At 41.7% G+C, this 27,069-nt stretch overlaps 1 protein-coding gene across 3 annotated transcripts in view; it reads left to right on the plus strand.

Annotated features, from left to right (window-relative positions):
• The window catches only part of LOC129699625 (lutropin-choriogonadotropic hormone receptor-like), a 92,757-nt gene that overhangs the window by 37,975 nt on the left and 27,713 nt on the right, over nucleotides 1-27,069 (plus strand). For 2 of the 3 annotated variants that reach the window (XM_055639588.1, XM_055639590.1), the window contains exons 3-6: nucleotides 10,756-10,830; nucleotides 16,300-16,374; nucleotides 18,756-18,830; nucleotides 26,669-26,746. In XM_055639588.1, coding sequence (XP_055495563.1) covers nucleotides 10,756-10,830; nucleotides 16,300-16,374; nucleotides 18,756-18,830; nucleotides 26,669-26,746 — 303 coding nt within the window. The remainder of the gene's footprint in view (nucleotides 1-10,755; nucleotides 10,831-16,299; nucleotides 16,375-18,755; nucleotides 18,831-26,668; nucleotides 26,747-27,069) is intronic. The other variant, XM_055639589.1, reaches the window with a different exon arrangement.

Below are 27,069 nucleotides of genomic sequence, written 5' to 3' on the forward strand. Positions count from 1 at the left end.
TAAAAATGTAATCGTTACCGCGTAGTCTTTTTGCAAAGATGTAAAGACAGCCACATATACACACACATATACACACGTACAAGATCAGACTTTTAATGATATGATAACAGGTTTGGCATACATACGAGTTTGGTACACTCTAACATAAAGTCATTGTTGCTGCTGTTGAGCGAGGTTGTTGACTCGCGTTCTCAAGCTAAGTTTCTGCTGTTGTTGTAGGGCACACCCCTTAACTGATGACGTTCTCTTCCCGCCAAATGCAGTCACGTGACCGTTCCAGTTCTGGTGACGTTTGTTCGATCAGTAATTGACTTGACCACCAGGTGGCGCCACATGATTCCCCCCCCAGAACCAGAGGAAGGAAAATGAGCAGACAGATGAAAAACAGTGGCCTGAACTCATAAACACAACACCCGCGCCCAGAAACACAACCGGTAAAGATGAGAGCGGCGAGGCTGGGCCACCCGTACGGGCTGACCAATGTCCCAAATGAGCGGGCTGAAGATGAGCCACCCAGGTCAAGCACAAAAGTCATATTAGGTAGACACACAGGCAGTCCTTGAGAGCAGAAGCGGGCGAGACGGTGAAACAGAAAAGAGCAAGCCTACCTTCATCCAGAAGGCGAGCCAGCATGGTCGAGGGCTGCTCCTGCTCTGGGTCCGGCCGTGGGCTGAGACTGTGGGGCCCGCCAGCGCTCAGGCTGTGGGCCGGGGGTTGCAAGGAGACCTAGGCAAAAGCTGCAGAAGGGGTGAGACGCTGTCCCTTCTCATCGACCGGCAGGTGGCGTGACAGGAGAAAACCCCCCAAAAAATCAGCGCCCATCAGCGGCTGGGAGATGTTGGCAATAATGAGCGACAAAGGAAAACGACAGGACCGAAAATGAAAAAAAACTGTGGACATGGCGAGAAATCCAAAATATCGTATTGGAACGTCGAGTCACCACTGTAGTGAGGCCAAACGTTGTGTACAAACGTTGTTTTTATTAAGACATTACAGGTTTGGCATACATGCGAGTTTGGTACACTCTAACATAAAGTCATTGTTGCTGTTGTTGAGTGAGGTTGTTGACTCGAGCTCTCGAGTTAAGTTTCTGCTGTTGTTGTAGGCACACCCCTTAACTGCTGACGTTCTCTTCCCGCCAAACGCAGTCACATGACCGTTCCAGTTCTGGTGGCGAGGGTTCAATCAGTAAGTGGCTTGACCACCAGGTAGCGCCACATCATCACTGAAACCAGTTAAGATTAGTCTCTTCATGTTTGCTTCAGCCTCTATCTTATTCCACTTGCTTTCCTCATCCATGATTGTTATCTTATACAGCTCATTGTCGACTTCTTTGAAGCACTTTGGGATGTTTTCTACATTGAAGGTTATGCATGTGACTTTATTTAAGCATTAAAATAAAACGGAAGCTTCCCAAGCTTCTCACAAGATCCAAGGAAGCACTTGGTCATGTTCTGGAGATTTATCCGCTGTAATAGATACATAGAAAATAGGTGCAGGAGTAGGCCATTCGGCCCTTCGAGCCTGCACCACCATTCAATATGATCATGGCTGATCATCCAACTCAGTATCCCGTACCTGCCTTCTCTCCATACCCCCTGATCCCTTTAGCCACAAGGGCCACATCTAACTCCCTCTTAAATATAGCCAATGAACTGACCTCAACTACCTTCTGTGGGAGAGAATTCCAGAGATTCACCACTCTCTGTGTGAAAAATATTTTTCTCCAATGTACTTACAATGTACTAATGTGCTTACCTCTTGGGTAATTTATAAATTGTTTGGCACATCACAATTAATTTACCTCCGTACCTTAACTTCCATATTATCCTAAATGGATACATAATTAGATTGACGTTCTCTTTGAACATCTACAGTACCCAATCTCTCACCATCACCCTGATGGTAATTTGCCGTCTTTGATTTTCAGAATCATAGCCTTTTGGGTAATTAGAATGAGTGATCCCAGACTTGACATCACCTGACTCTCTATTAATTTCAAATTGTGGATGTACCAACTTTATAATTTTGATATGAGCTGCTCGGAGATTTGTCAGAACATTTAATTCGTATATTGAATTTAACCTAATAGCCATCTTGTACAAAAAGGTTCTAGAATTGTGAATAACTAGGAAGTTACGGGTACATTGAAGGATATAAGAAGATTCTTAGTACATTTTAATAGTGAGATTAAACGAGTACTTACCAGTACGAAGTTTGATCTGTATTTTATGAGGAGTTACGATGAGGGATTACGTGAAGAACCCACCCAGTGCTCAGGCGCGGCATACTTCCAAGCAGCGGTGTGGAATCACAGGTAGACACAATATTGAAGTAAAGATAGTAAAGATTAAAGAGACATCAGCTCGAGCTTGATCTATACAATGAGGGTGGGAGCGGAGGGCACGTAATCCCTCATCGTAACTCCTCATAAAATACAGATCAAACTTCGTACTGGTAAGTACTCGTTTAATCTCACTATTTTACTTCGGAGTCACGTGAGTGACTACGTGAAGACTTCAAAGGTCTGTGATTTCAAACCGTGTAACAGCTATATCACTCACTGCCCGAAGTTCATCGAGGGAGGAAGGAAGTGGTATCTAAAGACCAACGAATTTGTTAGTTTTTTGAAACAAAAATGTTTATTTAACAATAACAAAAAATAGCTCCCCTGGGCTTTAAATTATAAGTTTGCAGATTCTAAAATTTTGTCCGCAAACAAGTCCTTCTCCATCAGCGGTTTGTGGTAGAATTTCCGGAACGTTGATTCCCTTGACCATCCCGCTGTACTAAGGATGTGGTCTATGGGAACCTCCATCCGTTCCGCCGCTGACGTGGACGCTGCCCTGATAGAATGGGATTTAAAACCATCCGTGTTAATCCCCGCGGCTTTTAAGACCTGTTTCAACCACCTAGATATTGTCTGGCTGGTAACCCGTCCAAAAGGCTTTTTGTGGCTGACCCATAAGGCTTTTTCACTCCCTCTAAGCGTTTGGGTTGTGTCTACGTAGTTGTATAGATGGGTCACTACACACAGCCTAGGTTCTGGAGGATAGGCCCGGAAGATTAACGGAGAGTTGGGCATACCTGGCCTGCTTTGTTTTACCAACCCCGGCATGGTAAATGTAATGGAGTCTGGGGTGGTTACCATGTTGTCCAGTCTTAATTGAAGCAGTGACTGAACCCTTTGCGCAGAGACGAGCGCCATGAGCATGAGGGTCTAGAGAGTGGACTGCTCTAGACTCAAGGGTCCCACCGGAGGCCAACCTCTAAGGTGTGACAAAACTACACTTATGTCCCATACATGGGTGTATCTGGGTGTAGGAGGTTTAGTATTATAAATCCCTTTGAGGAGTTTTATAACCAGAGGGTGGGACCCAATGCTGTGATGTCCTGTGGGCATAAGGTAAGCGGACAGGGCGCTCCGTGCTGCATTGATGGCACTGTAGCTCATCTTTTGGTCATGGTGCAAGTGGGCCAGGAATTCCAGCACGTCCGTGATCGAGGCCGTCTTGTATGATGTCCCTGCATCCAGGCAGTACTGCTCCCATTTCTTGATGTAGGTCAAGTACTGCTTCTTGGTAGAGACTCGCAGGGACGCCGACATGGTGGTGATTGTTCGTTCTGATAACCCCAATCCCTGGTAAGGCCTGTTCAGAACCTACAAACCAGGAGTTTCAATTTTTGATGGCATGGATGGCTTATGCCGGATACCGGGTGAGTCAATAGTTGTGGGTGGCTGTGAAAACCCATAGGTGACTCTACCACCATGTCGTGGAAAACTGGGAACCATGGTTGGGTAGGCCAGTCGGGTACGACCAGAATACCTGAAGCCGAGTCTGCTTGTATTTTCTGGAGTACCCGGCTGATGAGGCAGAAGGGAGGGAAAGTATAGAAGAAGAAATTTCCCCAATCCAGCGTGAAGGCATCTACCGCTGCTGCCTCTGGGTCTGGTTCCCAAGCCACATACATGGGTAGCTGGTGATTTAATCTAGACGCAAACAAATCTATATCTGGCGTACCGTATTGCTTAACAATTCTAGCAAATATTTTTGGGTCTAACATCCATTCGATGTTGTCATTGAATTTTCGTGACCTGGTGTCCGCCACTGTGTTTAGCTTGCCTGGTGAATAGGCAGCTGATAGCCAAATATGTCTCTCGACATACCATTGCCAGATTATAGTAGTCAATTTGTCGCATGATACTGATTTTATGCCACCCATGTGCTGGATGTAAGACACCACCGTCGTGTTATCAATCATTAACCTGACATGCACGTGCCGCATATCGGATGCATATGCTTTTAGCCCATAAAAGGCGGCCAGCATCTCCAAATAATTTATGCCTAGTGATTGTAGTAGCGATGCCTCTGAATTAGTCCATCTGCCACCTGTGCTGGATATAGAGTTAGTAGCTCCCCAGCCTAAAGCACTGGCATCCGTTGTAATGACTATGTTAGGATTGGTGACGGCGATAGGACTGTAACTGTGCCAAATGTTATCCACCCACCACTGAAGTTCTGATTTGGCTTCAGCGGGTAAGTCCATAGTTCGGTCATAATGCCCCCTACTTGGACGTAGTGCATGTGTCCTTGCTCTTTGTACATTTTGATAATGCAAGGGGCCATATTGTGCAGCTGGAAATGCTGCTACCTTTTTGTCTCTTGGCAGAGTGACAGTCATACGGATAGTGTCGATAGTGAAGCCTAGATAGTCCATGTTAGTTGTTGGCTTCAATACTGATTTATCTGGGTGTAGAACAAATCCCAATGTTTCAAGGAGTTGTTTAGTAGCTAAGACTCCTGCGACAGCTAGTTCCCTTGTTCTCCCCAATATGAGAACATCATCCAGATAGGCCATGACTAAATGTTTTTGTTCTCTTAATTTTTTCATGGCCACTTTGAGAATTTTAGTAAATAATCTGGGAGCTGTCGTTAAACCATTGGGTAATGCTCTATACTGCCATAGTTGCCCCATCCAGATAAATTTCAGATATCTGAAATGATCCTTATGAATGGGTACTAAATAGTAAGCATCCTTAATATCTATGCTTGCCATGAAGTATCCCTTGGAGATCAGTTGTCTGGCAGTAACAAATGTCTCCATTTTGAAATGTTGATACTCAACAGACTGATTTAGTGATGTCAAATCAATGATAATGCGACATCCACCATCTTTTTTGGTTCTGATAAATATATTCGATACAAATTCCAATGGCTCGTGTCTGGCCCTCTCAATGATGCCCTTGGCCACGAGCCTATCTAGTTCAGCTTGTCCTTCTACCTTCTCTAATTCTGTGGGAAGGAATACCCTTTGGGGTATGTGCTGAACCGGCGGTTCTATGCCTGGTTTAAATTCAATTTTGTATCCACTGATACTGTTGAGTATAAACTTGTTGTTAGTAAAGGAGCACCAAACATGTTTGAAGAACCTTAAACGCCCTCCTGTTAATACAACACCCTTTGTCTGTGTATGTTGACAGGAACCAGACCCACCTACCTCCATGTTCATTTCTGGGAGCGTTTGCGATGGGTTTGGTCCGAGGGTGTCCTTGTTGGTGCTGTGGTGGGGCGGCGTATCTTCCCACGGCTCCGCTCTGGGCCCCGCTCTAAAAAAGAGCTCTGGGGGTAGTGGGAAGCGGTCACCAGGCTTTCACCAGCTCGGTACCTGCTGGTGGATGCCGAGGCGTGCTGCCAACTGGGTGTCTTCACCCTGCTCGGTCCTGGCCCTGCCCTCATGAGGCCTACAGGCTTGGCCGCCTCTTCCAGCTCCTTGAGCCTTTTCCCCAAGTCAGCCCCGAATAGTAGCGCCTCCTTTTCTGGCGCCGGAGTTTTGCAAAGGCCCGCGTATTTGGGGTTAAGGGCAGGCCTGATGTTTTCACGCCTTAAGTTGTTGAGCTCATACTGCGTGTTGCACATCAGGGCCAGCACGTCCTGCTGAGGTGTAGAGAGCTCCACGTTCTCCGTGGACCGAGCAAAGGCGGTAATGGCTGCGGTGTGGAGCTTCAGGATACGCTGCATCTTCAGCTCTTGTGTCCTGATATGCTGTCCCAGCTGGCTCCATATCTGGCCGTTTACGGTCTTTACTCGAAGCGCCTCGCAGTTTTCCGGCGCTGTGTAAGTGTCGAGGGCCTCTTGGATAATTTTCTCCTGCAATGGCTTATTAGAGAGCCTGTTGATACTGGCCGCCATTCTCGGCTCTAGCATCCTTCCGGTCCTCGGGGGCGCCGCATACCTGCTGACTACACCCAGTAGCTCTTCTTCCTCCAGCTCGCCTGGCATGCTTGCGTTGTCTTCCGCCTGCCCTTGTGATAGGCCAGCCCAGTCCTGGCCTCCCTTACTGACCTCAAACAAGGAGGGAACAGAAGGGTGTGGTGATGGTTTGGAGGAGGCCAAAGCCCGTCCTCCTTGGAGATGCCTTGCCTGCATCTCCTCCTCAAGCATCTGCTCGAGCAGCTGCCTTATGCAGCTTAAGCGGCTGTCTCCCCGTTTCGCCGGTGGAGAGTGTTCCCGTTCCTCCGACGAGTCGGAGGCCACCGGCCGGTCTGTTTTTCGGGTTGATTTTCTCCCTGTGCGGGCCATCGAAATCGGCGGCCCAGGGAGCGGCTCGGCGTCGGGTGTGCGGGAGCGTTCAAACAGCTCCTCCGCCGCTGGTGGCTGCCGCCCAGATGTTGACCCTTCCTCGGGTGGAGTTGGGCAGGCAGTCCTCTTTGTTGGTCGCTTTCGGGTAGCCATAGCTTCTTCCTCCGTTAGCGACTCTGTAACACAAAAGACTCACTTACCTGAGGTCTTGTCTTTCTCTTGCCGCTGGAGAGCCTGGCTCCAGCTGCTGCCGCTGTTGCGCTGCTGACGTAATGCTGCGCCTGCGCACTGGGTGGGTTCTTCACGTAGTCACTCACGTGACTCCGAAGTAAAATTCAATATAATGAAGTGGAATTTTATATTTTGGGCTTGAAGGAAAAGTAATTATGTTACAATTGTATACATTGAGAAGGAATGCAGTGTAATTTGGATGATATGAATTCTGTGCTTGGTATGGTTGAATGTGCTTTTGGGTAATTAGAATGCTATGCTTGGGCTGGAACTATCTCCAAGACAGCTATGTGGTAGACTAGGCAATCTTAATATAGTACAACTTTTAGCCAGATAACTATATGCAACAAGATATGTTTAACAACTCAGTTTGAACACCACGTACTGCTCCATGAGAGTGCAGAAATATATGCAAACAGGATCAAAAAACACGCTGCTGAAGGAACTCAGTGGGTCAGGCAGCTTCCGTGGAAGGTAATGGACAGATGTCTTTTTGGGTCAGCACCCTTCTTCAGGCTGATGAAGTAGAAGTAGGAGTTAATAAAAAGAGGTGAGGCAAGAGCTGGCAAATGATGGACTCTGTGAAAAATGTCCTTCTGACTTCAGTCCTAAATATCTGGTGCGTTATCTAGAGATAAACTCCCTTGTTTCAGACATTCTAATCATGAATAACTACTCCACATCTTCCCACTCACCTTTTCAAGTGCCATCAAACCTTATGCATCAATAAACGCACATCTAATCTTATTCTTAGTCTCCACCTTTTGTCACAGGACAATTGTCATCCCAGGGGTCAATCTAGAAAATATTCATTACAAATGAGCCAAAAATATTCCAACACATATGGAGGAAACAGTTGATAAGGGGAAAGGTTATTTTAGTTCTCATTTAGTGCAATGAGACATGGTTAAATTGATAATCTTGTTGTAAAGGGGCCTACTTCATGAAGTACCCATGGTATGACTTCATTTGACAGTAATGTTTAAAAATTAAAGTCTTAAATCTAAACGGAGGTGAGAAGAAGGGTACTGACCTGAAATGTCACCTATCCATGGTCTTCAGAGATGATGCCTGACCCACTGATTTACTTTGGCATTTTGTGTCTCTTTTTGGCGCATAAAAGCCTTGGGCACAAGAGCTCATGGAATTGGGCAATTGTGTTAGCATGGAATGTAGACTTGGCAAAAAGGGATGGGCAATGAAGATACACAAAAAAAATGTTTAAAAAAAACCTCATTGATATGCAGCCCATTTGATCAATCTGTGTTTGACCCTTATCTGTACCACTGCTTATTAAACATGGTCAACTAATATAATCACAAGCACAGTTGGACTTGGTGGTTTTCTGTCAGAGAAAAATAATGCAATTCGTTGGTTGTTATCATGGCAAGTCTTTTGCTAATGCCTACCAAGGAACATTATTTACAGCTAGAACAAAAAACACTCTCTGTAACGGGGCATTTAACATTTTCAGCTGTACCTAGATAATAGTTTTAATCTTATGACTGCCCATTTTCCTCTTGATAGTCTGTCTTGCAATGCTAATAGCAAACTGCCCATTCACCATAAGCAGTGAATACTTGAGCCCCAAGAAATATGATCTCAGCTACTGGTTATCAGTTTTATCATGCTGATTACTTCTTGTGCCATCCCTTGCCTACAGTTGAACCCACTGGCCATGAAGAAGTGGCTGTCAAATCAGGTGTATATTGTGCTAGCATAATTGCAGTGCTCAGAATTATAATGCTAAGCAAAATCAAAACTGTACTAAAGCAAAATGTGATTAAAAAAAAAGGAACTGCAGATGCTGGTTTATACCAAAGTTAGACATAAAATGCCAGATAACTCAGCGGGTCAGGCAGCATCTCTGGGGGAAATGGGTAACGTTTCAGTTAGGAACATTTCTTCAGTCTGCAGTAAAGCAAGAAGTGGCTCTTTCACAGTGCATGATGATAATTTGCTTACTAAAATGGACATGGAAATGACATCCTCTCCTAACACGGCACATAAACTGTAAGCCTTGCAGAAAGTTAATGATGAACTTGTAATTGCACCTACCTCCATTTTTGTATTGTTTGGGAATTACATTACGGGTATTACTCAGAAAAGCCAGTAAAAGGTTCCCTGGAATTGATTGTGTGGTTGTACTTAAAATCAACGAACATCTACTTTGTTGAGCAATTATGACAGTAAACCTGCAATCACTAGTACGAATGTCAGAATTACCCAAAGGGCCATGATTCAACGTTTGTGTTGATTTTGAAGCTCCAATGATGATTTGCTTGTAATTGGTGACAACTACAGTAGATTCTCCACTGTCAAAATTATCAATTATGTATTGAGGCAGGGTGCAGTTCCAAAACTTGATTATATGCTTTAAGATAGACACAAAATGCTGGAATAACTCAACGGGTCAGGCTACATTTCTGGAGAAAAAGAATAGGTGACATTTCGAGTCTGAACCCTTCTTCAGACCCGCCCCCCCCCCCCCCCCCCCCCCCCCCCCCCCCCCCCCCCCCATCCCCCAGTCTGAACAAGGGTCTCGACCCGAAACGTCGCCTATTTCCTTCGCTCCATAGATGCTGCCTCACCTGCTGAGTTTCTCCAGCATTTTTGTCTACCTTCTTCAGACTGGACCCTTTTTTGAAAATTAAAAAAACTGCAGATACTCAAAATCTAAAATAAAAGTAGAGAATGTTGAAATGCTCAATAGGTCAATCAGCATCTGTGGAAAGAGAACCATGTATAATGAAAGGCATTTGACTTGAAACATTAACTCTTCCCGCTGTTGAGATTGAAATAAGCAACTGATTTTCAAAAGTGATGACCTCACAATGTTTGGAACTTGCTACTTGTTATGAAGTGGATGCATTTGAATAATTAATCATAATGTCATTTTCCTGATGAGAATTTTAAAATTGGGTTGTTACTTAATGAGATACCAATCTGCTCTGTAGTCACGGGTTATGGGTGAATGCCATTTGGTACAAATTTTGAATTTGGCAGCAGAATTTTGGGTGGCTTCAAGTTTACAGAGGATAGAATGTGGGAAGGTAGGCCAGTTATTATGAGAAAGCCAAGATCAGAGATAACAAAGGAAGGTAAAAGAGTTTTAGCAGCAGAGGACATGCCAGGGATAGAATTAGGCATTGTTCTGGTTATTATGGATATGGGCAGACTTAGAGATAACTTTGGAGTAAAGTTCAACACGAGCATCACAAGCTCAAACTATTTGGTATTGCATCTGCCATCTCTTGTGCATCTCAGATTTAGACTATAGACTTTTAGCCTTTAGAGATACAGCTTGGAAACAGGCCCTTTGGCCCACCAGGTCCACACCAACCAGCAATCACCCCAAACACTGGTTGTATCCTACACAAGGCCAATTTTACAATTTACAGTAGTCAATTATCCTACAAACCTGTACGTCTTTGGAGTGTAAGAGGAAACCTGACCACCCGGAGAAAACCCACGCAGTCACAGGGAGAATGTACAAACTCCGTACAGACAGCACCCGTGGTTAGGATCAAACATGGGTCTCTCTTTCCGCTGGGTAGCAACTCTACTGCTGCACCACTGTGTCAGATATTGCTGACAGAGATGTATCTAGAGGCTGTGGTGCAAAATTTGTGAAGATTACTAAAGACAACAGCTTCAATCTGCCTAAAATTCATTTAAGGAAATATTTTTTGAGTATTGGATGTAACAGATGTAATAGATTGGACATAAATAGGAGATGCAAAGAGAAATACGAGAGTGCAGTATGACCCTATAGTTGATACCAGTGCCTCCTTAAGCTAAAAAGATCCAGGTAAATTCTCAATTCTTAGAATTCGTTTCTCTCTACTGGAATTAAAATGAGACAATAATTTTATAATTGTATAGATTTATTTAATTCACCAGATAATGGAATAATTAATTTCACTTTTTTAAAATCTTTCAGTGATATTTCTCAGAGTGATTCCTTGGAGAGAATTGAGACTCAAGCTTTTGTTGATCTTAAGGACTTGATGGAACTGTAAGTAGTGTTGTAAATATTATAATTTTGCCAATGCCAAACTAGTTTAACCTTGAAACCAATGTGATTAAAGGAGTGGAAAATCAAGAGCTGAATTTTAACTCCTTCGGGCATGTGAGAGTTTAAAACACTGAAAAGTAAAGTGAAGCAATTAGAGTCATAGAGTCGTAGAGTGATAGAGTGATACAGCATGGAAACAGGCCCTTCAGCCCAACTTGCCCACGCTGGCCAACATGTCCCAGCTACACTAGTCCCACTTGCCCACATTTGGTCCATATCCCAGCAACCCTGTCCTATCTATATACCTGTCCAACTGTTTATTAAACATTGGGATAATCTCTGCCTCACCTACTTCCTCTGGCAGCTTGTTCTAGACACCCACCACCTTTTTTGTGAAGAAGTAACCCCTCAGATTCCTATTAAATCGTTGCCCCTTTCACCTTAGACCTATGCCCTCTGGTCCACGATTCCCCCTACTCTGGGCAAGAGACTCTATGCATCTAACCGATCTATTCCTCTCACGATTTTATACACAAATTTTGTTGTGTTTTGTTATTAATTTTATTATGGTTTTAGTCTCCAATCTATCAACTATCACATTTAACTCGAGTGTGCTAGGATGGGTGGGAACAACTCCTTCTGGGGAGGCGGGCTGATAATTTCAATGAGATACAAATTTGCCCCCTGAGCTTAGTAATGAAAGCTAAGCAACAGTAGAGAGGGATGCAGATTGGACGAGCAAATCTATGAACATTGACTGCAACCTCACAGCTGATTTCTCAAATGAATCTTTGGATGATTTTATTCAAAAAAAAATTACACTGAGAGTCTAACTTTGAGCATCAGAGCTTGCTTTGTAAACTTAGCAGTTCAATTTCCAAACTTTGGGCATGACCACTTGTAAACTGTAAGAACACAAGGAGTAACTCAGCGGGTCGGGCACGGATAGATAAAGGGTCCCAAAACATTGTCTATCCATGTTCTCTAAACATGCTGCCTGACACACTGAGTTACTCCAGCACGTTGTGTCCCTTTTTTGTAAGCAGTTCTTGGTTTCTACTCCTTGTGAGCTGTAGTTTATCCTCATCAGCATAGTGTTGCTAATGCTGCTATACCTTGTAACTTAGAAAAGGTCCATTGATCATTGTCAGTTAGTTTCTCAATGTAGGATAGATCCTTGCACACGTCCAGCTACAGAGAAGAGAGGGAACTGGCAGAGTTGCAGCTGACATACGGCCATACCTACACGATTAGTGGTTCATGTTCAAAGACATTCGATGATTGAAAATCTTGCTGGAGATGAATTTTGTGCTTTGCCCAACTGTTTAAACATCATTTGGGCAAGGTGGATGCTGCAAAGACAATGCTCATACATGTGAAATTCTCGCACCCAAGAACATATTCCCTATTAACACTATTAACAATTCCAATTAACTCTTCCATAGACATCTGCAAATCGGTTAATTTTTATATGTGCAGGATTATTTATTTTTCTGGTTTCAGGCGTTCATTTTCTCAACACGTCTTTATTTTAAGTTTCAGTCACAGGTTCCAGCTAAGACACTCCAGTAACATGCTTCACTATCTCCATGGTGAGAATTTCGATTTAAAGGTCAGTCACTGAAAAGAAATAAAAGGCCATGCAAATCATTTTTTAAAATTATTAGAGTATTTACACAAAATAGATTTTCAGCTCTTTCAGCTCATAGCTGGTATTATAAATGAATAGTTAATGGTGCAAACTTGCTGTTCAGGTGCTCCCTGGTCTGACCAGGTTTAAGATTTATCTTCTTCTATCATTCTGCTGACAAAAAACACAATTATTATAATAAGGTAACTTCTATTCTTGTGGTATATTTCCAAAATGTATTTAAAAATTAAAATGAATAGTAAGCTTTAAAAGCTCAGAGAATGTACCACCACGAGATACACCCATTAAATATATCAATTAAAATCACTGTTTTAAGAGAGAATTGTCATTTTATGCCGTTTTATTCAATTTCACATAAAAATAAAATGAATTGGAAAATAATGGCCATGCTGGCAGACATTTTTTTGGGGTCTGAAATTACCCCTCCTGTGTTCTCCTCCACAGAAAACCTGGTTGTATACAATGGCATAAAAAAACCTCCAGGGCAAGACTAGACCTCAATTTTGGGATTTTGAATCTTCAAATGCATGGTCCATACCATTCATATTATTTAAAGGCCCCATGTGTGATTTGCTCATGTGTAAATATAGAGTCAACCCATTGGGTAGGATCCCTTCAAGTAACCTATACTTGCCATGTTCTCCAACATGTTCTACAACCATTACCACACTTCCATTATCTCATAAATACAATTGTCAATACGATACGAGACGATAGAACTTTATTTATCCCCCCGAGGGAAATTGATCCAATACAATAAAGTATAATTCATGCATTCAACCCAGGTCCTCCACCAACCCCATTTTCCCATTTTGCTGACCGATCCAATCCAACTGATATTGTAACATCACATTATCACATTCTTCCCCACACCCACAATCACCAGTGCCTTAAGGTTCCTGTGTCAAATCAAATAGCCTAAATGCCATTGAGCAAATATTTAATTTGACATCTACTCAATATAAATCAGTGGGACCTACACAGGATAAATAATCCAATAATTAGGCAACAAGATATTTCTCAACTCAGCGTGAACATTGCCATGGGAGACCTGCAATAAACAATGTAAAAAATATATATTATTGGCTCATCTCAAACACACTGCAAATGGCATATTTGGCATACATGTCAGATTCCAATTAAATGCACAGGCTATCTCGTCAAGGTTTATTTGTCTAATCAGTTTCTGTTTGCTGGAAAATATCCAACTGTAAACTCACAAAGTATAGTGCAACTGTTATATGAAACAAAGTTTTAATGTATTGACATCCTTTTAAAACACACAAACTCAGGAGAGCAAACCGAATAACATTGCAGGAAAAGTATGTTTGCCTTGACCCTAAGAAAAACTTAGAAAAAAAGGCATATATTAGGTTGCAGAAAAGGGGAGAGTTGGAAAGAACTGAGGGGGTGTCAGTGACAGGGTGCAGATTGGAAGCATGAAGGATGTAGATGGAGGTGGTGGTGCCTGAATGAACATGTTGATTGCAGATGATCTGTCTGAAGGAGATGTAAACCTGTAAAAAGGAACTGCAGATGCTGGCATATACCGAAGATAAAGTCTAAAGAAGGGTCCCGATCCAAAACGTCGCCCATCCATTTTCTCCAAAGATGCTGCCTGATCCGCTGAAATGCTGCCTCCAGCACTTTGTGTCTATCTTCGGAGATGTAAACCTGGTTGTTTCACGCCACTTCTCATTTTTTGGTGCTGTAGAAATTTGACTGGGCTCCTTCAGGAGTGAGAGACCCTTGCAGTTCTGGGACAATCTGGTGCTCTGAACTCAGCAACGAAACAGGAAGCAGTTGGTTACTGCAGTAATTCAGTAATTTTCCTTTATACTTCAGATCCCAACCCTGCACAGGACTAAACACTCTTCCGCTACCCCCCACCCAATTCCCAATCTACTGTTCAACCTCCCACCCCAACATAAATATCACAGCGGTGTTCCAGTTTTACCATTCTTTACTCCCATTAGCCAGCGATCCAAATGTGAAGCTTTGATGCCAGCTACCCACTGTGGCCATAAATACCTTGAACCCAGCCTCTGACTGAATAACAGATGCCACTTTATCAATACCAGAATATCAGCATCATATCAGTTTCAAGCCCTTGTACTCAACTGAAAATTGCAATGGGATGGCTAATGCATGAAACAGACATAGAACATACAATAGTACAGCTCAACAACAGGCACTTCAGCTCACAATGACTGTGCTGAATATGATGCCAAGACCAACTCTTATCTGCCTGAACATCATCCATATTCCTCCATTCCCTGAATATCCACGTGCCTATCCAAAAGTCTCTTAAATGCCAATATCATATCTGCCTCAACCACTACCCCCAGCAGCACATTCCAGGAACACGCCCCCCTCTGCCATTCATTGGTGGCTGGCTTCTGGCCATAATTAGTTCAGCCATGATGGAGTAACAGATATATACAGCAGAGAAACAAGCCTTTCAGCCCCTCTCCATGTCGACTGGGTTGCCTAACCAAGTTCGTCCCGCTTGCCTGCACCTGGCCCATATTCATCCAAGCTCTTCCTACCCACATACCTGTCCAAATGCCGTTTGAATAGCATTATTATGCCTACCTCTACTCGCGTCCTCTGGCAGTTCATTCCATGTATGCATCCACCTCTGTATGTAAATATTGCCCCTCATGTCTCTGTGAAAGCTTTCCACGCTCACCTTAAACCTACGCCCACTAGTTGACTTCCCTACAATAGGGAAAAGGCTGTGACTATTCACCTTATCAATGTTCTCATGATTTTATTAACCTCAGCCTCCTAAGGTTCAGTGAAAAAAAATCTGGCTTACTGTACTTTAGCCTTTCCTTACAGCTCAAACTTGCCAGATGTGGTAACATCCTCATAAATCTTTGTTGTGCCCTTTCCAGTTTAATTATATCCTTCCTATAGCAGGGTGACCAAAACTGTACACATTACTTCAAATGTGGCCTTATCAACATCTTGTACAGCTGTAACATGATGTCCCATTTCCTGTAGTCAATATACTGACAGATGAAGGCAAGTGTACAAAATGTTGTCGGAACCATCCTGTCAAGCTATGGAACTATGCACCTGAATCCTGCCCTGGTTTGCCCTGCTCTTTTTGGTGTTATTTACCTAATAAAATGCATTTGGTATAATTGCAGTTTACAAAGGAATAAACTTCAGAAATTATTGAAATCTAGCTCAGCTGGGTCCCTGACATCTTCAGGTCTATTTTGGTGATCTCCCAAGGGTATACTTGCAGTCGATCAACAAAACTCTTAATCCTTCCATTGATACATAAATGGGATATTTTTGCTTGAAGCATTGCAACATATTTTGGAATAAACAGAAGATTTCTAGCACGCATATAAAGCCTGACATGAACAAATACCCTGAGAGCTTTGAAGTTTGACAAGATCAAGAAGAAAATCACCTTTGCTTTATGTCGCCATTGTGATGAGGGAATTACACTTAAATGTCTGAGAGAGTGCTCTGTTACTTAGTTCTTTAAGGCTTTGAATAGTGTACTAATTCTGTTCCAGTATGATTCTTAATTTGAATTGATTCATTGCAACAGCTTGTTGGAATTCTATAATTGACTCGGTTTCACAATTAAGGAAGATTAAAAATCAGTGATTATACCCACTCTTGGTACATGGGGCATCTTGGCTGGCATGGACAAGTTGGGCTGAAGGGCCTATTTCCATGTTGTATGACTGTGACTATGACTCTTAATTACATTTTTACAGCTGCAATTAAATAAAGATTCTATTATTTATTGGCCCATTAATTTAAATTTATGAATGTTTTTCTCTTTCTAGTTCAATTCAGAATACAAAGCACCTGGTGAAAATTGACCAAGAAGCTTTCAGCAATCTACCACAGCTAAGATACTTGTGAGAGAACCTTAATTTGCAATAGCGTCGGTGAATAACTTTTTAATAGAGTGCTATTCTGTTTAATGTTCCTGCTGTATTACAGATGGCCATTGCTTGCCTTTTATTCCATATTTATAATTTATTTGTTAGTTGCTAAAGATCATAAGAGTAAATGCAGACAAATTAAGTAATCTGATCGGTTTCATCTTTCCGCAGAAACAGTCCCCATGACATTCAGCAGATGGTCATAGGGTCACCCTCCATCTGAAAATTAGAAATATGTTTAGAACTCACAGGGAAATTATTATTTATAAGATCCCACCAAAGTCAGATCTCTGTGGATCACACAATGCATATCCACCTATTACATAATTCTTCCTCTGATATTAACCTGGAGGATCATTCTTTTGAAAGAATTGTTTCCAAAAATCAATGCTGAAGTTACTTTTTATTAGTAATACTTGAGTCCTTTTGTTCTGTAGTTATTCAGTTCAAATTGTTAAAAACTCCTTTCAGTTTGTGTGCCAATATCACTCACCTTTGCAATTATATTGGTTAGGTTGTAAGGAGTTAAGTACTGACTCCTTTGTGGTGCTTGGGCTTCCATAAAAGAAAAGTAAGAATGAGGGTATTGTGTTTATATACCATATTTAGTGTTTATTTCCTGCATTTAGAGTAGGAATTTATCCCAGGATGCTTTGCAGTGAGGTAGAGGGCATTTGCTGTAGAACACACATGCAACATGTTAATAATAGTGTGTAGTTAATAATATTAATAAACATGGTTATATTAGTACTGTTTTTAGTAGAAAAGGATACAATCTAATAAACCTTTGTTTAGGATATGATCCAGCAACGTTTCCTCAAGACATCAAAACTGTAGCACAGCTGTTTCCCAAACAATTCTAGGTATTTAAAACCTAGACTTTGTTATCACCCACTGGCTAATATCTCCGCTTATCTTCCATCACCTTCATCCTTCGTGATGTTCCTGCATTCTGTCTTTGCCTTGATTTCTTATTGACAGAAATAAATGCCTGATTTTTTTTTTCCCTTTTGCTTTTTACCTTTTAATATTCAAAAAGTTATAATTTTACATCAGTACATCAGGGAACTAAGTCATTTGGTCCAATGCAGCTGCACTGTCTTTTAAAGAATTGACCATTTGGCATCTTTCATTAAACCTGTAGGTTTTCTTTCAGTATTTAACCACAAATGAAAACTGTTCTGCGTTATTCTTGCACCAGTTATTCCACTAAAGCTTTTCATATCCAAGATGGTCTTTGCAATAAATTAAGCAAGTTCTAGCCACTTTCTCTTATGTGATGCACTCTGCTTCCTGTATTCTAACGTGCATTATGCAATTAACCAATCCTCTGCTTGATGATGATTAAGATTTTTAATTCTGTCTTAAAATTCTTACTCTTTTTTCGGATATCTTCATGACCTTGTCCCTGTCTTAGTAACGTTCTATGGTAATACAGTCAACATTTTGTTAATTTTCCTGCTATCTTCCTGTTCTGGCCTTTTCTGTATTACTGATTTTAATCCTCCATGAAGGACAGTTTTGCCAACAGTTGCTTGATCCCAAACTCTGGAATTCCCTCCCTATATCCTCTATCTCTGTCTCTCTCTGTCTCACTAATTCTTTCTTGAAGATCGTACTAAATTCTGTCTTTTTGACCAAATATTTGGCCAGCTGTCCTTATATGTGACTGTGTCAAAGTTTGTTCAGTAAAAGTACTGAGAAGTGGCTTGTGATATTCAACCATGTAAAAGATGCAACCTTTCAACAATTTATTGACACACAAGAATCATTTTTTTCAATGTATCTAACTGAAGTCTTGTAGAATCTCACTTAATCCAACTTCTTTAAGTATCTGAATCACTACTCCATTTAAACAACTTTCAGATTACAATCATAGAGTGCTCAAAAAAGCTGTGTAAACTGTGCTCTATTAGTATTTCCTCAGCAACATTAGTAAGAAATTTCACAGAAAATTAGGATCCATGCCTGGTATTGTTTTGCTGTGAACATAATGGGGTAGATATTTTCGATTCCAGGCTCGAAGGTATTTTGCTTATCAAAATTTATTTTGTCGATAACTCTATTTATAAGAACAGCTGAATGGTGCTAATTTCCTCAGAATCCAGATTGTGAAAAATATCAAATAAAAAGATTGTGAATATCGCCCCTGATAAACAATATCTGGTATTGCCCAGATTTGGGAAGTATTTCCCACTGAATGTATCTACTCGATATTATTTGAGATTTGTATGTTTGTAAAACTTAAATTTCCACGTAAATCAAAATTAAACCATTTTGTGCATTTGTTAGTGTCTTTTCCTGCTCCCTCTGAAGGACTTGATCATAAATATATAACTATTTTTTTAAACTAGGAGCATTTGCAATACTGGAGTAGGACTCTTTCCTGATCTGACGCACATCCACTCTATTGCATCCAGTTTTATTCTGTAAGTGTCCAACTTATCAGTATTATTTAAATACATCTGTTGGGGTAGTGGGTAGGGAAAAGGTGTTTGCATTTATTATCCAGGTAAGAAATTTCAGCTTGGTAAACAGTATATGTTTAAACTTTCTTTCTTGTCTTCTCAAGTAATTCACAACCAAAGACTATGCAGTTGAGTATGTTGCAATCCATTTGCCATGTTCAAACAATATACCTATTGCCTCAAATGAGAAGTGTTCCTTGAAATGTCATGATGTTCTTGCAATCCATTAGCACTTCTTATGGCTGCTTTGAGTGAAATTGTCAATACGTAAAGGGGACTTTTGTGTTGAGGATGCAAGGCTGATGAAATTAAGCAGATTCGTTTACTTAAGCTTATTTTGTAGTCAGAGAAAATTGTCTGTTAATATCCAGGCTGTATTAAGATTACGATTATAGTATTGAAAAAGGTGTGAGAAAATAATTTAGTTGCAATCGGTAAAAACTCTTCCATTAGTTCATTTACCCCACAGGTCTTGTGCTGACATGAGAAGTAGGCTGCAAATTATCTTTCCTCACATTCAGTATGAAATTTGCTTAATAGGGAATTGGCCATCTGAAATAAATCTAAAGTGAAAAGAAAGGAGAATCAACAAATGTGTCTCTTCAATGGATAAAAGATTAGAAATTGGTATCTTTACACCATTGCCAAAAGCTAAAGTTACCCAAGGACGATAATGAAAGGATCTCCAGATATTGATGGCCTGTTTCCGTGCGGTAATTATTATATGGTTATATGGTTATATATCCGACGGGTAAAGTGAGTTAAGACCTCAGTTTGAGACAACTCTGTGCAGGGTCAAGGCAATGAAAGGAAGGGAGGTATTTGTGGAGAAACCCAGGGTGGGGCTCATGAGAGAATGATTATTGTTAGAAGAGAAACATTGATTGCCATTCCTAATTAATCTTAAACAAAAAAGCATACCAATTTCAGAGTTAGCTACAATTTGCATGTGGAGTTAAATATTCACTGGACCACGCAAACTATTCTTCTGAATCAAACTGCTACACTCTGGAAAGATCCAAGGATCAGCTTCAGCATTCAAAAGACCTTGAAGTAACATTTCAGATGCCTTGATAGATGGGATATATTTTACATAATAGTTTAACTAGTGTTTCGATGACCGTTCATTTTGCATAACTTTGCTTTCCAAAGACACTTGACTGAAGAATTAGAATGGACATTGCAGTCAAGAACTTAGTAGCATATATTTCCATGAAGGATGTCCACATGCAATAAAAAAAAGAATATTGCACCAGATGTGGATTTAAAAACTTTAAGAGCCTGATCTTAATATTACCCCTTTACCTGCACTCGTAAACCTTCCCCACAGAATTCTATCTGCAACATTGGCATTGAGGCCCAAATTTTGCTAAGGTTTTTTTAGTTTAATTTTCTTTAGAGATACAGCGCGGAAACAGGCCCTTTGGCTCACCGAGTGCACGCCAACCTTGAACCCCGCACACTGGCACTATCCTACTTATACAAGGGACAATTTACATTTTCTTTTTACCAAAACCACATTCACCTACAAACCTGTATGTCTTTGGAGTGTAGGAGGAAACTAGAGCATGCGGGGAAAACCCACATTTTCACAGCGAAAGTACAAACTCCATACATACAATACCCATAGTCAGGATCGAACCTGGTGCTGTAAGACAGCAACTCTACTGTTGCACCACAGTGCTGCCCTAAGCTGCAGCCTCATCCTGCAGCATCAATAATAATGTATTTGAGCAAAGTAGGGCAACACACTGGCGCAACAGTAGAGCTGCTACCCTACAGTGCCAGAGATCTGGGTTTGATCCTGACTACGGTGCTGTTTGTACGAAGTTTGTACATTCTCCCTGTGACTGCATGGGCTATCTCCGACTGCTCCTGTTTCCACCCGCATTCCCAAAATATGCAGGTTTATAGGTTAAATGGCTTCTGTAAATTGCCACTAGTATGTAAGATGTAAAACTGGGATAACAAAGAACTAGAGCATGGGTGATAGATGATCGGTATGGACTCGTTGGGCCGAAGGACCTGTTTCCATGCTGTCTCACTAAACTAAACTAATGTAAAATCAAGAGGAATTTGATAGAATGTTGCATCATCTTGAAAGGCAGATGGTATGACCTTAACATGCTCAGCATGTTCGGTAAAGAACAAAGTTAATGAAGTTTTGCCTTAATGTTCTGTCACTCCAATGTCCCAGCATGTTGAATGTAGACAAGATAACCTTTACTAAATTGAAGCTCAAGATTTTTTCGGAACAGGTTGAACAGTCTCAAGCAGTACTGTAACATTCGCTACTGAATGTTCTATTACTTATGGCTTAATGGGCCTGTCCCACTTAGGTGACTTTTTAGGTGACTGCAGGAGACTATGCAGTCACCACATGGTCGCCACATGTTCGCGGACGGTTGCCAGGGAGTCGCCTTCATGGTCGTGAGGAGTTCCCGCAGTCTGGGAACCAGTCAAAAAATTGTTGAAAAATTAGCGGTGACTAGAATGAAGCCGCCATGGAGAGTAGTGAGAATTCTCGTGCTGTAGGGGGGTCGCCGGGAGATCCTAGAGGGTTGCCAGGAGGTCGAAGGATCTCGGAGGTTCTCGTAAGTTGTAGCCAGTGCTGACCAGTGAATTTCATTGGTTCATTGGGAAGTAAAAGGTAAGCAGTAGTTTTAAGAACCAAGGAAAACCGACCGGTAATGTTAAATGTCCGCCGAGCTTCACAGCCGTGTATCTCTGGCTTCTTAATAGTTGTCTCCACTCCTTCTCCCCCCCTCGTCCCCCCATCTCTTTTAAATAGACTGTGCTTACCATCTTTTTACAGCGCCAACCTTCCTGTTCATCGCGGTGTATGTCTGTATCACCTTGGCTTTGCACTGTGTGAATTTTTTAGACAGGGCAAGAGGAGGGAGCACTGTCTAAAAAATTCACACGGGCTGGTGAAGGAAGCGATGTGTGTGTGTGTTTTCCACTCCAACAGTCGCCGTTCCAGTTCCCGGTTTTTCAGGCGACTGCAGGAAACTTGACAGTCACCGGCGGTCCGCTGAAAAATCGCCTAAGTGGGACAGGCCCATAAGGTTGCTGCACACTTCTTGATGAACTATAGTGTTGAGAAACTCTCTTCACTGATGCATGGACACCAGCTAATGGAGACCTCCTTTCTTCTAACCAAAATAACCAAACTGAATTATTTTGGTAAATAATTCAACGTGAAGAATCACTTTTTAATAAATGAGATGAACAGGATCTTTGGCCAAACAACTCTTTTTGAGCCTCCACACACTTGTTCCTGCCTTCGTGAATCTCATGTATTAAATCATTCCCTTGAGACTTTCTTGGTTTAGTGATACAGCATGAAAACAAGCCCTTCAGCCCATTGTGTCCACATCAACCATTGATCACCTGTTCACACTAGTTCTGTTATCAACTGTATCACCCACTCCCTATGTACTAAGGGCAATTCACAGAGGCTAACTAACCTACAAACCCGCACATCTTTGGAATGTGGGAGGAAACCAGATCACCTAGAGGAAACCAATGACAAAAAAGGTACAAAATGGTTGTGAAACTGCTGGGGGAAGGATATTAAACCAGAATTGCCATTACAAAATGCTTAGGGAGTGATTTGTTGAACGGTACAGTACAGGAACAGGCTGTTTGGCCCACAACGTCGGTGCCGAATAGGATGCCAGGACCAACTCTTATCTACTGGCACATAATCCATATCTCACTATCTCACTCACCCACACAGAAGGTGCATATCCATGTGCCTATCCAAAAGTCTCATAAATGCCAGATCACCTAGAGGAAACCCACAGGGAGAATGTGCAAACTCTATTCAGACAACACCTGAGGTCAGGATCGAACTAGGGTCTCTGGTGTTGTAAGGCTACAGCCCTACCGGCTGCGCCACCATGCTGGCTTGGTATTGGCAATAGATGGAGGTAATGGTACAAGTCTGTGAGAGTATCTGATATAGGATATAACATTTTGACTATAAATAGAAATTTAAAAAAAGATGAGAGGCATAGCTAGTGTAGAAAGTCAGAGCCTTTCCCCTGGGTCGAAATGTCAAAGAACTGGAGGGCATAGCTTTAAGGTTAGAGTGACAATGTTTAAAGGAGATGTGCGGGGCAACTTTTTTGCAGCGAATATGTTGCCAGGAGTGATGGTGGAGACAGATACGATAGGAGCAATTAAGAGGCATTTGGATAGGCACATGGATATGCGGGGAATGGAGGGATATGGATCAAGTGCAGGTAGAGGTGATTACTTTAACTGGGCATCATATTTGTCACAGGCATAATGGGCCGAATGGCCTGTTCCTGTGATCCTGTTTTTTGTTAAAAGGAGGAGAAATGTTAATAACAATTGAGCATGGAAATGAGATACAGGTAGGATAAAGAAATTATCAAGTAATTGCATCAACTTTATTGAATGTCAGAGGGATCAAAGTATATCCACATGGCTGTGCCCCAGGAGAAACATCGATATGAGGAATCACTCAGGCTGGTTAATGATAAAGTCTGGAGCAGCGAGTCATGCAGTTTGGAAACAGGCCCTTCGGTCCAACATTCCCCATCCATGCTAGTCCTACCTGCCCGCAACCTTCTAAACCTATCCTATCCATGTATCTGTCCAAATGGGAGCAAGGAAAGAGCGTTCACATCGTGGTCCTGCTTCCACCACCACGCACAAGAAGCGTGATACAGACACCATTGTGCAGATGCCGAGAAGTGTGTTCAGCTCTGGCTAAACACTTCTAATCTTGTATGTGAGAAAACGGGGAATTACACACCAGTTAGTCTAACATCGGTAGTGGGGAAACTGCTAGAGTCAGTTATTAAAGATGGGATAGCAGCACATTTGGAAAGTGGCGAAATCATTGGACAAAGTCAGCATGGATTTACGAAAGGTAAATCATGTCTGACGAATCTTATAGAATTTTTCGAGGATGTAACTTGCAGCGTGGATAGGGGAGAACCAGTGGATGTGGTGTATCTAGACTTCCAGAAGGCTTTCGACAAGGTCCCACATAAGAGATTAGTATACAAACTTAAAGCACACGGCATTGGGGGTTCAGTATTGATGTGGATAGAGAACTGGCTAGCAAACAGGAAGCAAAGAGTAGGAGTAAACGGGTCATTTTCACAATGGCGGGCAGTGACTAGTGGGGTACCGCAAGGCTCAGTGCTGGGACCCCAGCTATTTACAATATATATTAATGATCTGGATGAGGGGATTGAAGGCAATATCTCCAAGTTTGCGGATGACACTAAGCTGGGGGGCAGTGTTAGCTGTGAGGAGGATGATAGGAGACTGCAAGGTGACTTGGATAGGCTGGGTGAGTGGGCAAATGTTTGGCAGATGCAGTATAATGTGGATAAATGTGAGGTTATCCATTTTGGTGGCAAAAACAGGAAAGCAGACTATTATCTAAATGGTGGCCGATTAGGAAAAGGGGAGATGCAGCGAGACCTGGGTGTCATGGTACACCAGTCAATGAAAGTAGGCATGCAGGTGCAGCAGGCAGTGAAGAAAGCGAATGGTATGTTAGCTTTCATAGCAAAAGGATTTGAGTATAGGAGCAGGAATGTTCTACTGCAGTTGTACAGGGTCTTGGTGAGACCACACCTGGAGTATTGCATACAGTTTTGGTCTCCAAATCTGAGGAAGGACATTATTGCCATAGAGGGAGTGTAGAGAAGGTTCACCAGACTGATTCCTGAGATGTCAGGACTGTCTTATGAAGAAAGACCGGATAGACTTGGTTTATACTCTCTAGAATTTAGGAGAGGGGATCTTATAGAAACTTACAAAATTCTTAAGGGGTTGGACAGGCTAGATGCAGGAAGATTGTTCCTGATGTTGGGGAAGTCCAGGACAAGGGGTCACAGCTTAAGGATAAGGGGGAAATCCTTTAAAACCGAGATGAGAACAACTTTTTTCACACAGAGAGTGGTGAATCTCTGGAACTCTCTGCCACAGAGGGTAGTTGAGGCCAATTCATTGGCTATATTTAAGAGGGAGTTAGATGTGGCCCTTGTGGCTAAGGGGATCAGAGGGTATGGAGAGAAGGCAGGTATGGGATACTGAGTTGGTTGATCAGCCATGATCATATTGAATGGCGGTGCAGGCTCGAAGGGCCGAATGGCCTACTCCTGCACCTAATTTCTATGTGGACTCAATAAGAAGAAGATCTGTCCAAATGTCTCGTAAATGTTATGATATTACCAGCCTTAAATGTTATGACAGTACCTGCGTGATAGTGGTAAATCTATATATTAAGTAGCAAGTATATTAACTATCAGCTATTGGAAACTGATATATAATTTTAATTCAAATATCTTGGTAATTTTGTTAACCAATGACAAAAAGGTACAAAATGGTTGTGAAACTGCTGGGGAAGGATATTAAACCAGAATTGCCATTACTAAATGAGGAAGTGATTTGTTGAATGGTACAGTACAGGAACAGGCTGTTTGGCCCACAACGTCTGTGCCGAACATGATGCCAGGACCACCTCTTATCTACTGGCACATAATCCATATCTCGCCATTCCTTGCATATCCATGTGCCTATCCAAAAGTCTCATAAATGCCATTTTCGTACCTGCCTCAAATTTTATCCAGCAGCACGTTCTAGGCACTCACCATCTTCTGTGAATAAAAAAACTGGCCTCGCACATCTCCTTTAAAGCTTCTCGCACCTTAAAGCTATGTCCTCCAGTATTTGATATTTTCCTGGGGAAAAGGTTCTGTGTCATAGAGTCAAAATCAATCATCAGTTAGTTCACATCAACATGTAAATATTAAAATAAGACTTTTATTAACAAAAGTAAACATGCACAGCCAACATACTTGAACAGAAAGGTAGAATTTGAGGGAATGCGTTAGCATCTATTATTCCATTGTTAATGGAAGTAAACACATTTTCAAAGGGAAACAAGAGGTAATTTGTTTGAGTAAGGCAAACAAGGTAAAGTGTTAGCAGGAGAAATAGATAATGTGCTTTAGAAACTATATGAGATACCTTAATTTATTGGCTGAGGCACAAAGTACAAAACTGGGGAAATTGTGCTGTAAGTACATAAGATATTATTTAGCACAGAGAATGGGACAGCATTAAAGAAGGTACAGATGTGAGTTGCTAAGGTTAGATAATATTAGTGAAGCACAGTAGGTTGAGAAAGAATTAGCTGAGTTGTTCAGGAAGGGTTTGTATTTGCTTTGTCAGCAGGATCAATAGTGAGGGGGTAAAATGACACAAAGTGCTAGAGTAACTCAGCATATCAGGCAGCATCCCTGGAGGATATGGATAGGTGTATCCGTGTGTGTGTATACAGTATATATGGTTTTGGAGGGGTGGGAGCGGTCAATGGTTCACCTTAGGAGGTAAGGTGTAGGATTGTTCTCAAGCATCTATTTTTGAGAGAATATTTGAAAGTACATTGAAATTTTAATTGGCAAACTGAACAAAACACGCCTTTCAACTGTGTCATATACTTTCAGAAATATAAATAATCTCCCAAGAAAAATCGCAAAACGCACATTTTGTGCTAGATGTTCATATTTGCTTGTAAAATTGGGCCAAGCACAACAGTTCCTGCCAATATAAAATTTGTGAAAATCTGCTCCAACTAGATTGAGACAGGGAACACTATTTGCCGTAGAAAATATTCATACTAACAGGTGATTCCGATGTTGCAATCTTTTAAGTGACTGTTAAGAGACACAACCAGAAATATTATTGTTGACATTTGCAGATTAATAAGATTGTTAATTGGTATCCCTCTACCTCCATTGCAGGGAAATATGTGACAACCTGCGTCTTCTATCAATCCCAGAAAATGCATTTCAAGGAATGAACAATGAATCCTTAACATTGTAAGTATATTAACTTTTAGTCACAGAACTCACTGCTTTTTCCACATGCAAAATTTAAGTTTCCAATATCAAGTGAATTATTTCACAGAAATTATTTGAGGTTTAAATTATCTGAGATTATGTAAATTTCACACATTTTCTAGAGGCTTGGCTAGGGAGTCCAGATTGTGAAAGTGACCTTGTAGTATTTTCATTTACTAAGAATAGAAACATAGAAAACAGGAATAGGCCATCGGCCCTTCGAGCCAGCACTGCCATTCAATATGATCATGGCTATTCATCTTCAGAATTAAGGGACAGAAGTTTAGGGGTAATATGAGGGG

This window comes from Leucoraja erinacea, chromosome 8 (assembly GCF_028641065.1).
Source record: "Leucoraja erinacea ecotype New England chromosome 8, Leri_hhj_1, whole genome shotgun sequence".
Taxonomy (NCBI): domain Eukaryota; kingdom Metazoa; phylum Chordata; class Chondrichthyes; order Rajiformes; family Rajidae; genus Leucoraja; species Leucoraja erinaceus.